The 14,961-nt window shown below is 50.2% G+C and overlaps 4 protein-coding genes across 4 annotated transcripts; 3 read left to right on the top strand and 1 right to left on the bottom strand.

The window, feature by feature from the left end:
- Positions 1-468: 468 nt before the first annotated feature.
- On the top strand, positions 469-3,928 carry PENARI_c008G01654 (uncharacterized protein; the record flags this gene model as incomplete). Its single annotated transcript, XM_022631322.1, has 2 exons — positions 469-708; positions 758-3,928. 2 exons carry the CDS (start codon positions 469-471, stop codon positions 3,926-3,928), a joined length of 3,411 nt encoding a protein of 1,136 aa, XP_022488733.1.
- Positions 3,929-6,250: 2,322 nt separating this feature from the next.
- Positions 6,251-7,808, top strand: PENARI_c008G11055 (uncharacterized protein; the record flags this gene model as incomplete). The annotated part of the gene is made up of 2 exons (XM_022631648.1): positions 6,251-6,700; positions 6,780-7,808. 2 exons carry the CDS (start codon positions 6,251-6,253, stop codon positions 7,806-7,808), a joined length of 1,479 nt encoding a protein of 492 aa, XP_022488794.1.
- Positions 7,809-11,177: 3,369 nt separating this feature from the next.
- PENARI_c008G03881 (uncharacterized protein) lies at positions 11,178-12,586 on the top strand (the record flags this gene model as incomplete). The annotated part of the gene is made up of 2 exons (XM_022631402.1): positions 11,178-11,895; positions 11,976-12,586. 2 exons carry the CDS (start codon positions 11,178-11,180, stop codon positions 12,584-12,586), a joined length of 1,329 nt encoding a protein of 442 aa, XP_022488753.1.
- A 533-nt stretch (positions 12,587-13,119) lies between these two features.
- PENARI_c008G09390 (zinc-dependent alcohol dehydrogenase) lies at positions 13,120-14,401 on the bottom strand (the record flags this gene model as incomplete). The annotated part of the gene is made up of 4 exons (XM_022631584.1): positions 13,120-13,892; positions 13,958-14,114; positions 14,168-14,216; positions 14,271-14,401. The coding sequence occupies 4 exons, from the start codon at positions 14,399-14,401 to the stop codon at positions 13,120-13,122; spliced, it is 1,110 nt and encodes a 369-aa protein (XP_022488833.1).
- Positions 14,402-14,961: the final 560 nt, after the last annotated feature.

Here is a 14,961-nt window from a genome sequence, read left to right as displayed (position 1 = left end):
GGGCCAATCCCAAAGGATCTGACAGCAAGTACATGTATATGCAAACAAAGACATAAAATTCAACACGCGTTGACGAAGCACGGATATGGCCAAGCCACAATAGCTCAAAACAAAGGGGTGTCTGGAGCTTCGGGCTATACTAACATCTCGCTCCCAGTATAAAAGTTGGATTCAATGGAGTCCAAGGCTGACCCCAGGATCTAGCAGATGGGGCCAAAAGAGAGAAAACAATAAAAACTGGGGGTAGACCATGGGATTCTAGTCCCTGTCGTGTATGCCTTACCTTGTCTTCTTTATAGTATAAAATTATACAAATGTTGGGGATGAAGTAGATGTTGTCTCAAGTTGGAGTTGAAGTTGATTGTGGGACCGTGCTGACCGCGTGCCTCTTCCCCGAGCACAGCTTGAATCCTTCGAAAAGCTGTTATATCTTCTCGTTTCCCCTTTATTTCACTGCCGTGAGCTATCATGTACGGCCAGTCAAATCGTCCCGATCCTCCATCGCACCCTGAATGGCGACTTCCGCAACGTCCTCCGGGGGGAGGTCCACCTCCCCCTCCCCCTCCTCCTCCTCCGGCAACATACACGCCGGCTACGTATGGCCCGATCTCAAATCCCCAGATCCAAGGAGTGTCACCCACAGGTTCGGGTGCGGATACAACCACGTGGGGAGTGCGGTTCAACCAGAGCCACGCTCCACCGTTGCCGGTGGGTTTTACGGTTCGCGGAATGTCAGATGTAACTAACAGTCGCATAGCCTCGACCTTCCAGCACCAATGAGCAGCCATACTCCCATGTTCAGTCGAAACCGCTGTCACCCGCCGCGAATATCAGTCCTTACCATGGGTTCCAACCCCCAGCCGCTCACCCTTCTCCGTCTCCATACACACCCAAAGTCCCAACCGGCGGTGTCCCTCCGCCGCCGCCAAAGATCCCTCAAAATGCGCCAACCCAGCAAGTTGGCCACCCAGAGCGGCCTCCGCTCCTTTCCCAAGGCTCGGGGCCGGCCGCGATGGCTGGGTCTTATGTATTTCGGCCTGCGCCTTTCATTAACACGAACGCGCCATCCACAGGCGCATCGGCCTTGGGTCCGGGCACGCCCTCGGACTGGGAGCATCTTGGTCCTACTCCCGGAGATTTTGATGACGCAGCTTGGTTTCCACCAAGACAAACTTTTCCGCCCCAGGACATAATCCCACCACCGTCGGGCATCTCACCTGGGATGCCCAACATATCCGCGGCAAACGAGCCCTCGCAGTTCGTCCGTCCGAGAACGGATACAAGTGAGACAATTCCAAGTGTCAGCTGTGGTGCCCATGGGTCAGGACATGTCAGTTCGGATTCTCCCATTAGTCCATGCACAACTCACGGGGTGCAAACGCCGCCTCCGCCGACCCGTGTGGATAGTGACAGCTCTGCTGTCTCTGCTGGTGGACATTCAGAAAGCATTGATAATGTGATAGATGCATGGGCTCGCCCATTATCACCTCCATCTAAACCAGCTCAACCCGGGCTCCAGGGCCCGACATCACAACCGCAGAGTTTCTCTCAATTTAACCAGATCATCCCAGCCAAAGAGCCGGAGTCGACGCAAAAAATTCTGCCGCCTGCTGAGCATTTGAGATCAAGCTCAACCGTCCCTGTGCCCCACGTTCAAACACCTGTAAATGAGACTGCATCCAGAAAGCCAGACCCCTTCGAAGATCTGGATCCTTGGTCCAAATCGTCCTTGGAACGCTATGTTGCCATGCTACGCAAGGAAGCGGTGGCAGATTTGGATGAAGAAAGATACAGGATCTTCACAGCATTCATGGCCAAGGAGACGAAACTCCGAGAGATTCTCTATAATATTGAGCATGATGAGCCCGAGAGCTCCCCAGAGCCTCGCAGGGCTTCTAGTTCTGTGTCTCGGTCGCCATTGCCAAGGCTTGACGAAGATGAAACCCATTTTGAGACGGGACTGATACCCGTCTCATCAGAGGATAATCCAACCCCCTCTGTGACGGCAGCAACAGAGGACGGGGAGGGTGATGATGTTGACGATGTTGGCAGTGAGTATAGTGCAGGCGGACGACCCAATATCGCCAAGCAAGCCCGAAGGGGCTCGCAGTTTCAGCCAAAGTTGTCTGCACTGCTCTCGGGCCCAGAGCCAGATAAACGACTCTCAAGAACCTCGTCATTTCCTCTGTCTGCGGATGTACAGAAGCAACCTTTGGAGCCTTTGAACAGCAACCCTCCACGGCCTATCTATACTCCGTTCCAGTATACGGAAGGTCCTCAGCGAGGCTCGGACAACCTAAAGTTTGATCGCCCGGCTTACGAGGCTTATTCCGATCTACGGCAAGCATCTGCCGTAAGCGGACGGGTCATGTCAAATGCACCAGTGTCCACATCTCATCCGAGAGCCAGCACCACTTCTCCGGTTCAAAATGAACGCGACGAAACTTTCCTCGGTCTCATTCGTCATAAAAGCACCGCTTACTCTAACTCGGCTGGGCGAAACTCTGCGCCATCTCCGGCGCTGCCGGAGTCTCTACGAAAGGGCCGGCCAACCAGCCTTGTAGAAGAGCTACGCACTATGATCTGGACACCTTTAGACAAGCAATCTGAAAACTCGTGGCATATCACAACTCGGGAGGAACTCGACAAGTTCCCCGATGATTTTACCTACATCCAGCGCACAATCGATCGATGGGAAGCAGCTGCACAAGCCCGACGACAGAAACTGGACCAAGAGCGTATACTTCGCCAGGAGGAATCAGAGGAGCATATTGATGATCTCTTCAATGGGAAGGAGATTGGTTACGCGGATATCAATACTTTGGAAGAAGATTTCCGGCAAGCTGAAGCTCGGGTCCAGCTGGAAGAGGAACGACGCGAAGTAGAAGATTTCACAAAGCAAGTCTTCAATCCTTTGGATGAAGGTTTGAAAGAGGCGATCTCGGCGCTCCGCAAATCCTACGACTCTGCTCTCAGCCAGCTTGACCGTGATCAGGAAAGCAAAGGCTCGCCAACTCAGCAATGCAGCCCGTCTGTGACCATGAACATGGTCAATGACATCCACAACAAACTCGAGATCCGGTTCCAAAAACGTCTCGAAATCGCGCTTGACTGTGAGCGGCGGCGCAAAAAGGCTGAGCGGCGACCACTTGTTTTCATGGGCGATATGGCTAGTCTGCGAAAACTCGATGGAGAATTTGATCACATGGAACGGCGAAACATTCTGGAGGCGTGCAAGGACCGGGACGACCGAGCCAACCGACTCATGGATTCCTTCGACGATGCAATCTTACACGGGCTAGGTATGAATCAGAGCCTCCTAGATGAGGTTGCTTCGAAAGTAGCCCAGCTAGATCTCGCCGCCCTCCGTGCCTCCGGTCTCCCTGATTCTGAACTTGAACAGATTCTCAAGTCCGCGGCGACCTTTGTAGCGTCGCTTCGCGCCGACTCAGAGGCAATTCTTCGCAGCTCGGGTGTTGCGGACATGGCCCTCAACGACGCCGATTACGGGGTCTCCGTCGCCGAGGCACGGTATGCCAACTCGGACCCGGATATTTTCCTTCGGCTCAGGGATGAGAAGAAAAAAGAAGATGATGCTCTTCAGAAAGATTTGGACTCGAAGTTGCAGAGCATCCAGAAGGGGCCTGTGCGCATTGAGTCCACTCTTCAGCGCCTTCTTTCTGATCTAAAGAATGCTCCTCCAGCCGTGGCTCCTGTCTCTCCAGTTGAGCGCCGCTCTGCCTCAACGACTCCAATTACGGACGTGCCCTTGCCTCCAATTCTGCGCCCTTCCACTGTTGTTCCTGGTTCCGCATCAAGCCCAAAAGTTGTGGTTCAAGATGCGGACGAAGACTCGGAGCACAAAGAGAGACTTCGCAGAGCGCTAGAAGAAGCCAAGAAGCGTAATGCCAGCAGAGGTAATCATTGAGGTTTTCTCTAAATTGGTGTCTATTTGTGACTTGGAAACAATTATGGGCACATTCATGAAGCAACGATTTTTTTAGTATTTAGTATACCCTTTTGTTGTCTCTTTTCGGTTTGAGATCTTGTCATGTTCGTCTGACAGATGCGTTCATGGTGAATACCCACTTTCTGCAGAACTAGTTGAATGAAGACTAGGGTGAAGTGACTATTTCCCTATTTTCCCACGCCCACAACAACCTACCACGGAGTATTTCCGTGCATATAAACCGTTCTGGTCATAGTTTACATAGTTCCCTTTAGAAATTACACACAAGGTTATTCGTTTTTCCAAAAGTCCACTCATTCCGGAAAGCCGAAGCATGTCGTAGTTCGCATGCCAGCCTTGGTAGTTCGGATGCTTTTTCCCCACGTTACACAAAGATTCTCCTGTTACAGACCACTGCACCTCAACTTCACCACTCTCCTCTGATCCTTGCAAGCAAACTCGCTTTTATCCATCAAAACTGGAGTCTCCCTATGCCTTGAGCGTTGACCTATTCCTTCTGCTGTAGCTGCGCAATGGGGGCCAAAGTCAAGTGATTTAACGTGCAGGAAGAAAAGAACGCACAGACGATATCATCGAACCCTCGACGAGACCCAAACCCAAAGAGAAAGTAACCTTCTCCGCGCTGAGCCTGATCGGATGCGCAGAGCAAGGCACACTTTTAGGCGCCCATGGATGGCCATTGGCAGCCGATAGCGAAGCCAGAAACCCAAACGCCAGTTGCTGCCGATCAGCAGTTGCGCAGCCAAAAGTGTCTACCGCAGCTCAACAGCTTGATTAGAGTGCAACCTGGTGCTTGGACCGCATCCACATGCAGGGATCGAGGATTACCTCCAGACCCAATGCCCAGGCCAGCGGGTCGTGCTGTGCACAGCTCCCTGCTCGCAGCGCTCGGATTCGCCGCCCACTGTACTATACGATGATATCGATCCTTAAACCGAAGCCTGCGGCTGAAACATGGTGCTGCAGTCTGCGCAGGATGCTCCGGGGGGAGGACTTGACATGTCGTCTTCTGGGCCGCTTCGGCTATCCTTCGGTGATTCACTGCCGATACACTGCGCGATACGCAAGACAGGCCCTTGTTATCACCAACGTTCCTTCGATAATGATACCAAGGCATTGCGGGCGTCTATAGCTTTCTCCTCGGCTGTGCCATCCCTGGATCTCCAGATTACTTTCTTTGTCGATCAAGAAGTTTGGGCAGTTGTCTCGCTGTCAACGTACGTCACGTCACATTCGACCACGTGTATTGAATGAAGGGCCGGGGTCTGTGGGGACCTTTGATCTTTATTATTTTTCTTTGATGCAGTTGTCGCAGAAACAAAAAAGAGCCTCGGGTTCCCCGACGTATCCGAAACTCATAGCTTCTTATTCTCCACCATGGAAAGACAAGGGTGCAATCTTGGCCAAGGAGCATGGGCCAAATGGCGGGTCCAAATGCCGTTATTCTGGAGCTTCCAGAGAGTTTCGAATTCGCTTTCGGTTGCTCGGGCGGCGATCGCTTTGCTGCGCTTCTACTGCGCCTGCATCATCTCGGATGGGGCAGCATGCCTAACTGATTTTTAGTGGTTGTCTCTCCAATTCCTGCGCCTGCGGCATTTGATCCTCGTCATTCTCTACTGTGGTGCAGAGATTACGATCGGTGCCAACAGCGTCTACACAGAATACGCTACGCAAACCTTGCGCTGGCTAACTGTAGAACCAGTCAACTCGGGGCCTCGCAGATCATCATACCGCTATTAACTTTATCTTGATTTTCAGCTACACTCCTTTCCCGTGACATGCATGGGATGTGCGCAGTGTCTTTGAGCAAGGCTCTGTGTCATAGACCCATTTAGCCATCTCGGAGCCACCGACAATCTGTGCTCGGATCCCAGCCACCAAGACCCCAGATCTTTCCTCCCACCAGATCCTTTTAGTGTCTGTGCACTGGATGCTGATCGGTTGATATAGGGCATAATTAAACGTCGCGACCTTGTTAGAACATCACCTAGCCTATTGAGCCTCCCCCCTCTTCGCCACTCCCACTAAGCGCCGTTGGGAGGGTAAAAAAAGTCCTCGGCAGTCAAAGCACATCGCGACGTTGTCCACAGAATGAAAATCATACGTGACTAATTATTTAAAGCGGGCGCCAGGGAACCCCGTTCCATGGTTCAGAGTACCCGCTTCCGTCCATGGGTCGGAAGAACTCTGAGAGTCTACGAGAGTCCACAAAACACATCTGTTCGCCTTCTCCCCTTGATTTCTGGCGATTTGGAGGGTCCCCCTTTTTCGCCTTTGGCCATGTCTGCCCCAACTCGACAATTTCACAAGTTGTGCATCGGTCAGAATATGCCAGATACGGCCCAAGTGAGACCTCGCGCGGGGCCGCCGGACCCTTCCGACGACAGTGACCAGGGCAGCGAAGCCTCGTCGGAGGGGAGCTCCGGTGAAGAAGGGGTGGACGAGGAAGAGGGGGATGAGAGCACTGACGAAGACGAATCCGAATCAACTCACGAGGCCGTCCGCGCACCATCTGGGATTACCTACGACCTGAGCGAACTAGAATCCGAGTCTCAAGCCAGGGCCTTGGTGGGCTTGACCAGTCATTTCGAGGTGAACTGTCGGGTGACTCCCACCGGACATGACCTCCAGCTGTTGGATCGGCCACAGGTGCACGTTGGCTCTGAGGCAACCACTTGCACTTGCTCTGTCTTTAAGGATCACCCAGAGGAGCCGTGCCAGCACATCTTTGTGAGTGTGACTGTCTCGAAAACCATTAGGTTTGGAAGTCTCGAATCGATGCTGATACTGCCTCTTACCCCCTAAACAGTGGCTCCTCGATCAACTGCACGGCTGCTTCCTCAAGAAGCCCGAGTCGACAGAGGTAGCACTGGCTTCAGACGGACGCCCGCACAACCTGCCGCCTATTGAGGGCCTTCTCAAGGGTAATCTGGAGGCAGTTGCGAAGCATCTCAAATGGCAGTACCTACGGGATGAGGGTAACAGTACAGGTAGAGGAATGACGCGAACAGAAAAAGTACGGGACATCCTCTCTGCCTTTAGCAAAAAGACTCTTCCGGAGGACTTCCGCCAGGACTTGACAGAGACGACTGAGCAGGCAAGGACAGCAGAGGCTTGCGTGGTACAGGGCGATTTCGAGGCAACAATGTTCCGGCTGGGAGTGCACGACGACGGGGTTTTCAACAGTCTGTGCAAAGCGATGCCTGTCGAGGCTTGTGCAGCCATCTACTTCGACAAAGCGAAGGAACACTCGCGACGCCTACTTGATGACTTTGACCGATACTGCCAAACAGGCGAGTTGCCCGCAGAGCCCGTGGGCCCAAGTCTGGGTCTTTTTGAGCCTCACGAGATTGTCTCGCAACTGCAGCGTTTAGTATTCCGCATCATAACCAACATGTCCGCACGCGCACCACACAGCTCCGAAGCCGCCGTCGAAGCCCTCGTTTTGGTCCTGGACTCAGTCGTCGGTCGCAATTATGATCCTCTTTTAGGAAATCGTTTAGGCCGGGACTCTTTCAACGGCGAGGATGAGGACCAGCGCAATCTGTTCCATTTGCTCATTGGGTCGGACGAACTTGAATCGGATCCAGACGCGCGGCACTTTGTTCTCAGCGCGCTTGATGAATTGCCGCCGTCCGACCTCCACCCTGTCGCTGGGCCGCTGCGCGGCATCCTCAACAAGATCGGTCCCGAACGACGTGCCCCCAAGCTCTTTCGCCTTCATCTGGAATCGATAGTTCGCATCGCTGAATCCTACGTTCCAGATACTACAACTGGAGGACAAAAGCGGCCGGCCGGCAATGGGAATTCAGGAGGTTACTCGAAACGAACCCGATGATTTGTTTGGTTCTATTTCTTTATACGTTTGTTTCATATTCTGGGAGGCCATCGTGTTCATTCATTGCAATACCCCCCTGCATCTTTTCCCTATCAGCGACATCATTGCAGTTCGTTTTGCATATCGTTCATCTCATTACTATACTTAGGTTTGATGTACCATGATCGTGATCTCTTCCATAGCCACAATCATACGCAGCTATTACATAGCCATTACATGTATATTCCCATTACCAGTGGTAGATCGCAAACTATCACACATAAAGTTCGGGTTGCCCCAGAAACATCATATCCCATGATCATATAGTCCTATGAGGCATGTCGTCACCCAAACCCAACACTGTGGTCTTGGGAGCCCTGCATCCATGGTCCGGAAAATGAGCCGGGCGTGTCACTGCCGCCGCTCAAGAGTACTTTAACCCGATTTGGATAGGCAACCCATGGAACACTAATCAAAAAGTGGGTCGCCCACACAAGGGGACCTCCAATATTCGCGTAATCCGTGATTTTAAGAAATCAATAAAATAAAAACAGACCCTGCAGAGCGAAGATTACACCAATAACTTGACGGTCCAGGAACCACCTTCCGAAAGTCGCTTGATTATCTGTATACACTCGGATCTCGGGTATGCTCGGCTCGGCAGTTGAACATTTTGGCTCATGGTCTTGGCTTCAGACTTGGAATTAGAGTAACGCACCAGTGTCAACAGTACACGGCCAAAGGGCACAGTTTTCAATGAAGGTTCACTAATGCGCCCACAATAACTATAACTACGGAGTAAAGTAACTGTATTTCCCGCGCGCGTGGGGAACTATTTCGACGCTATGCGATATTGCGGGTCCGGGCGAATATTTGGAAAACGTGGCCTGTGTGATGTGCGACTCGGATGGGCCTCGGATCCCAGCCGAGCCTGGGCCGATGAATGTCAATGGGATTGCTTGGTCTGCGTTGTGATCCGTGCACACGGCTGCTTGTTTCTGGATGGTTTTGCATGGCATTTGGGCTAGTGCTTCTAGTGCTTGTTAGCTTGTAGGGTGGATGCTTGGGGTGGGGATCTTTTATGACTTCTACGGGAGTTTACGAGCGTTCGTTTTGGATGTCCGGGTTTGCTCGGATGGTGGGTTTCAAGATAGTTTGCGGATTGGTTGTACATGTACGGTGAGATGAAGCTGATGTTCTATCGTAGGCGTCTTGTCTCTACTACTGCGGAGCAAATAGTTAGTGTAGTATCAAGTTGTTGCACTGTCGGGCCAGATTTATACAGACGTAGTTCTAGTCTTCGAGTGAGAACAGCAAGCTTTTAGTATCGAAATCCAAATGGAATATTGGCTCTGGCACGCCAGTCATTGCTCAGTCGGATTTTGGGAGAATTATGGCAATCGATTCACGGATTTCGACCATAGAAACATCAATGCGAAGAATGAACGCCCATTCCAGACCATGGCTTCATAAAATTCACAGCAAGAGACTCAACTGCCGAAAGTTCGCTCTAGTTCTTCAGTCAGATAAGACGGTTCCTATGTATGAGAGTGTAGTTAACAGGGCTAACTCGTTTTGCAAGACTTGCAATTCGAGGACCTGCTCAGCATATTTATAGATCATTTAGGTGAGCTCAAGTCGTCTGAATACGTGGTCATAGGTCAAGCCGAGAGAATCACATGTTTTATACCTAACGCGACTCAAGGTCACTAAGTAAGACGCGATTTTTATGTCAGCCATTAAATTTCCCTCTCCCAAAGTTTGGAAAACATCGCGAAATAGCCACGTCAACCGTAATAGGCTGTCTAAGATCAGAACCAAGAAATTTAAATACTATAAATTCTCCTTGACGCGACTCAAACTGATTTCGACGCGATTTTTATGTCAGCCGTTGAATTTTTCCCCTCCTAAAAATTGGAAAACATCGCGAAATTGCCACGTCGGTTTAGACGTGACACGCGACTGATAGAGTCGATGCAAACATAGCAAATACTTTAAATAACTTTAAATCCTCCTTGACGCGACTCAGGTCGAATGGACGCGACGTTATGTCAGCCATTGAATTCTTCCCCTCCCAAAAGTTGGAAAACATCGCGAAATAGCCACGTCGCATAAATAGGTAATCCGGGGTAGTCCGGGGTCAAGTTCAATCTGGATAACTGATTAGATTGAAATAAACTCTATCTTGACGCGTATTGAGATTAGCTCATCACCAAAATTTCTCCCTCCCAAAGTTGGGAAAACATCGCGAAATTGCCACGTCGGTTGAAATGTGACACGCGACTGATGGGGGCAGATGCAAACATAGCAAATACTTTAAAATACCTTAAATTCGACCTGACGCGACTTTAGGCGCATCTTTCTCTGGTCCACTGAATTGCTCCCTCCTAAAGTTGGAAAAATATCGCCAAATGGCCACATCGGCCCAAACAGGCAATCCGGGGTAGCCCGTGAGCCATGGGATCAGTGACCGCAAGTCTAATAATTGTATGGAGCAAGTTCTATTCAGAGCCTCACGGTGAGTTAGATAGGTGCATTGGCTATCTCAGGATATTGATTTCGATATAACCCTACACTCCTTCCAGCTGAAGCTCTATCTTGGTTGTTTCTCGCCATTGTTGCCATGTACTTGATCCAAATAGTGCCTTCCTGCTTGTTTTTATCGCGAGGATATGATTCGTTTTATCTTCTTTTTCATAGGAGTTGAGTATAAAAGAACAGATATGATGATCTATATTTGGAATATTATGCATAATCTGATTGTACCTTGCATACTGTATGATTTTCCGAGCTATGAATAAGCTTAGCGCTCGGACTACGGGTCACTCCAGTATTAACAGTGGGATATGTATGTCATTATCATGGAGAGAAGTCAGCCAGGGAGGTTCAATGTCCCTTGTGACTTGCTGTGCCTATATAGAAAAAGGAAGTGCACACCTTGCTCTAGGCTTTACCAGACCCTAGTGCCAAGATTCCAAGGCTTTATCTGACGTATGGAGGAATGAAGCTTTACGCATTCTCCTAGAGGCGTGCCGCGATTGTAGCCCTGTAATTCCAGAGTAAGAATCTCTTCTGATATTTAGCTCCTTTCATGTCAAGTTCTCAGCGCAAGTGCTCTATGCAATAAATGTCACTTTAAGAATATCCTGATCTATCACAATCGTTTTCCATAAAATCCTACCCGGGTGAAGATCGGCGGGACATACGTCAAAGGGCCCGTAGGGAGTCGCAGGGATGATGGCCCCTTCCCTATGAACATTACAGATTCCCCATTGATGCAGCAAACCCGTACAAAAATGCAGGGCACTCCAATTGTGCCTTCCCTTTGGGACTTGGATTCTTCCCACTGGGAGTTTCATCTCTCACCAGATCACTTTTCACGATACTGCGATGCCTGACCTTGGCAAGAAGCTTCCAGGGCGGCCAATAGAGCCAAGGACAGCCTCGAACACACTTCGACTCTTTATTTCATTCCTTGTATTTTATATTCTTCTCATCTTCTACGCACGTGCGCGATGCTTTCGCGACCCGGGCTCAGCATTCTTCGACCCTTGGACCGCATACGACCTCTCTTATTCATCTGTGAGAATCGGCCAGGGAGATTCATATATTGAATCCTTTAACAATGAGACTACCGCAAATACAAAGTCTTCATCTGAGCCTGACCTGTGTATCGGGATCGCATCGGTCGCCAGATATGGTGTCGGCTATTTCCAGAGCACAGTCGGCACGGTTTTGGAGGGACTAAGCAACACCGAACGTGCCGATATCCATCTGATTCTCTTCATTGCGCATACCGATCCGTCGGAGCATCCATCCTACGAGGAACCTTGGCTTCATGAGCTGGCAGACCAGGTACTGCTGTACGATCCCGCGGAGGTTGACATCGATCACGTTCGATCCCTCGAGACAGATGCAGCAAAGGCTTTTGGGCGTGAGAAGGGTCTTTTTGATTATACATATCTTCTGAAGGCATGCGAAGCAGTGAATGCTCCGTATACCATGATCCTCGAGGACGATGTCGTGGCTATGGATGGTTGGTATCACCGAACCATCGGTGCTTTGGCATCAGCTGAACAGCAGACCAGGGCCTTGGGTGCATCAAAATGTGAGTTTTTGCCACATTTGGAATCGGACCCTCAACTCCGCGCCATTTTCAAATAGCTAACCAGCAACTCTTTCATCTAGGGCTGTATCTCCGCCTCTTCTATACGGAGGAATTCTTCGGCTGGAACTCCGAAGACTGGCCGATCTTCCTCTCTTACTCAATCCTCGCGGTCTGTCTAGTTGCATGCGCTTGCTCGGGCGCACGACAATGTCAGCCTCGCCTCCACTCCCGACTCTCAACTAGGACCATTTTTATGTTCAGCGGCATCTGCACGCCTCTCCTGATCGGATTATTCTTTGCTGCTGGTCGTGTATCAATGGTTCCTATTCAGCAAGGTGTACACCAGATGCCTCGCTTTGGCTGCTGCTCGCAGGCTTTCGTCTTTCCGCGTTCAAGGGTCCCGGATCTCGTTGATTTGTATCAGTCAAAGCACATCGGGTATGTGGATACAATAACGGAGGAGTTTGCCGATGCGGAAAATGAGATCCGCTGGGCGGTGACTCCTATTATTATGCAGCATGCTGGGCGGAGAAGCTCAAAGGGTGTGAACAAGGACACCAACACCCTGCTGAGACATAAGAGCAAAGGCGAATTGTCGGAGGTAGAGAAGCTGTGGAATTTCGGGTTCGAGCTGAACGATGCGGATGCATTGCGTTCAGAGCATAAATTTTTCAGTGGTGGATCGGTTTAAGTATATATATCCCGTGTTTGTTCGTGTATATAGCCCTGATGGGAGATCAGTTCAGAGATAACATTTGCGCATGATCTCGGTTGGCCTGTTTTGGCTAATATTGCCATTTCTGTCCGCTTTCTTTAACAAGGAGGCCGGCTGGCCCAATGGCAAGGCGCTTGACTACGAATCAAGAGATTGCAGGTTCGACCCCTGCGTCGGTCAATTCTTTTTTGTTTTTGTCCTGTTCATGTGGGACGAACCATGACATCCTTTTTGTTCTATTTCGAAGTTTTTAATAAACAGAAATATATACTTTTTGCTAGATTATACAGGGGAAAAGTCTCATCACATAATAGTGTAACAAAAATCAACTTAAGAAATTTTAGGATGCATGTCGCTAGTTAGTGGAAATATATACATCCAAGTACGGACCACGACCACCACGAGATCGAATTCCTAGTAGAAAAATTTCTTCAAATAAGCATAAATCATCCCATGAATATAAAGAAGATGGAAGCTACCATAATACACCTTAAATACATATATATCACTCATCCTGAAAGGTCCAAAACAACCCGACCCTGCAACTTACCCTCCTCCATCTCCTTAAAGACCCCAGTCAAAGCATCCATCTTCTCAGTCCGATAATGCGCCTTAATAATCCCCCTCGCAGCAAAATCCATAGTCTCAATAGCCTCAGTGCGGTTTCCAACCGCCGAACCAGTAATAGTAGCATGCTTGTTAATAAAAGTAGAAGGGAACGCCGTAGCAATAGCCTGCGGCTCATTCTCGGGAATACCAACACAGACAAGAGTACCATTAAAGCGCAACAAAGGCAGAGCCTGAGCATACGCAGCATTCGCAGCCGTACACACAATAGCAGCATGAGCACCCAGCCCATCCGTCAACGACTGAACATGCTTCGTCAATGCCTCGCCCTTGTCGTCCTTGGGGAACTTGGTGATATCGATGAAATGCTCCGCGCCGGATTCCTTAACTAGCTCTTCTTTACTGCCATGGTCGATTCCAATGACGCGTAGGCCCATGCCCCTGCTGGCGAGTTGCACGGCGATGTGGCCTAGTCCACCGCCGGCGCCGGAGATTATCACCCACTGGCCTGGGCGGGCATGGCTGCGCTTGAGAGCTGAGTATACGGTTACGCCGGCGCATAGCATTGGCGCTGCTTCGGCCGAGTCTAGGCCGTCTGGGATTGGGGTTACGTAGTTTGCTGGTCCCAGGGTGTATTGTTGGAATGTTCCTGGGGTGTAGTAGCCGGATACTTTTCCGTTGAAGCAGAGTCCGTCAGAGCCTGCTTGGCAGGGTTCTTTTGAGATGGATGTTAGTCGCTATTTGTTTCTGCCTAGAAGGGGGTATAGGTGGGGAACATACGGCAATGGCCGCATGCGCTAGAGACCCATTTCACTCCGACTCGGTCGCCGATTTTCAGGTTTGAGGATTCCGTGCCTGCGCCGAGCTTGACGATCTTGCCGACGCCTTCGTGGCCGCCTACCTGGCCTGGCTGGGTTGGGAATGGGAGCATGCTCCACTGGGAAAATTAGTTGGGATTCACTGGTTCAAAAACGGATAATCCGCCCTTACGGTATTGGTCATGATGCCATAGTCAGAGTGGCACACGCCTGAGTGGGTTCTATTGAAATTTTCGTTAGTATTCACTAGAACCAGTAGGCAGGAGAAGACAAACATATTGATTAGAACCTCACCGGCACCAGGCTCGGGCACGTCAATCTCTACGACCTGAGTCGAGACTGTGCCAGGCTTATCAAAGATAACAGCCTTCTGCTTCTTGGGGACTTCGATAGCAGTGGTAGTCATTGCTATTGCGATCCGGTTATTGACAAGCAATAGAGGGAATGGAAATAAATATAGATAAATTCAGTTAGGTAGTGCAAAGTGTGAGAAATGCTTGCAAGAGGAAACTGAGAGCGGAAGGGAGCGGTATTTAGCAATCCCACGTTGAAAGAGGGGACGAATGTAGAGGCGTTATCGGAACCACGGATGATTGGCATTCGGTGCACTGCTGCTATGCACAGTCGGTTATGCCTCGGAACATGCGACGTCGCATCATAACTTTTACATGTAGCTCCACATAGTGCGGGGATGTGGAGTCGGGAACCCAACCTCGGTCGCTATACTTGGCTTCATGCATTCACTAAAGACAAACAGCCTTTTTGGACGGTATTTGATAGGGACAAAATAGTAAACTGCAGGATATAGATAGGAGATTCCATCAAGGTCCCCTAGTATGCTTTGACAGCTGTCATTGGCCAGTGCCGAATATAACTTACTGATTAAGGTTTACTATCTATATCTACCTCTCCCTATGGACCTAAATGGAAAAGCGATGAATATCACGAGAATCTAATACCTACAGT

The sequence above is a fragment of the Penicillium arizonense genome (genome assembly GCF_001773325.1).
Source record: "Penicillium arizonense strain CBS 141311 chromosome Unknown PENARI_contig008, whole genome shotgun sequence".
In the NCBI taxonomy this organism is placed as follows: Eukaryota; Fungi; Ascomycota; class Eurotiomycetes; order Eurotiales; family Aspergillaceae; genus Penicillium; species Penicillium arizonense.
The sequence above is the reverse complement of the archived record's forward strand: the minus strand, read 5'-3'. Positions and strand labels throughout refer to the sequence as shown.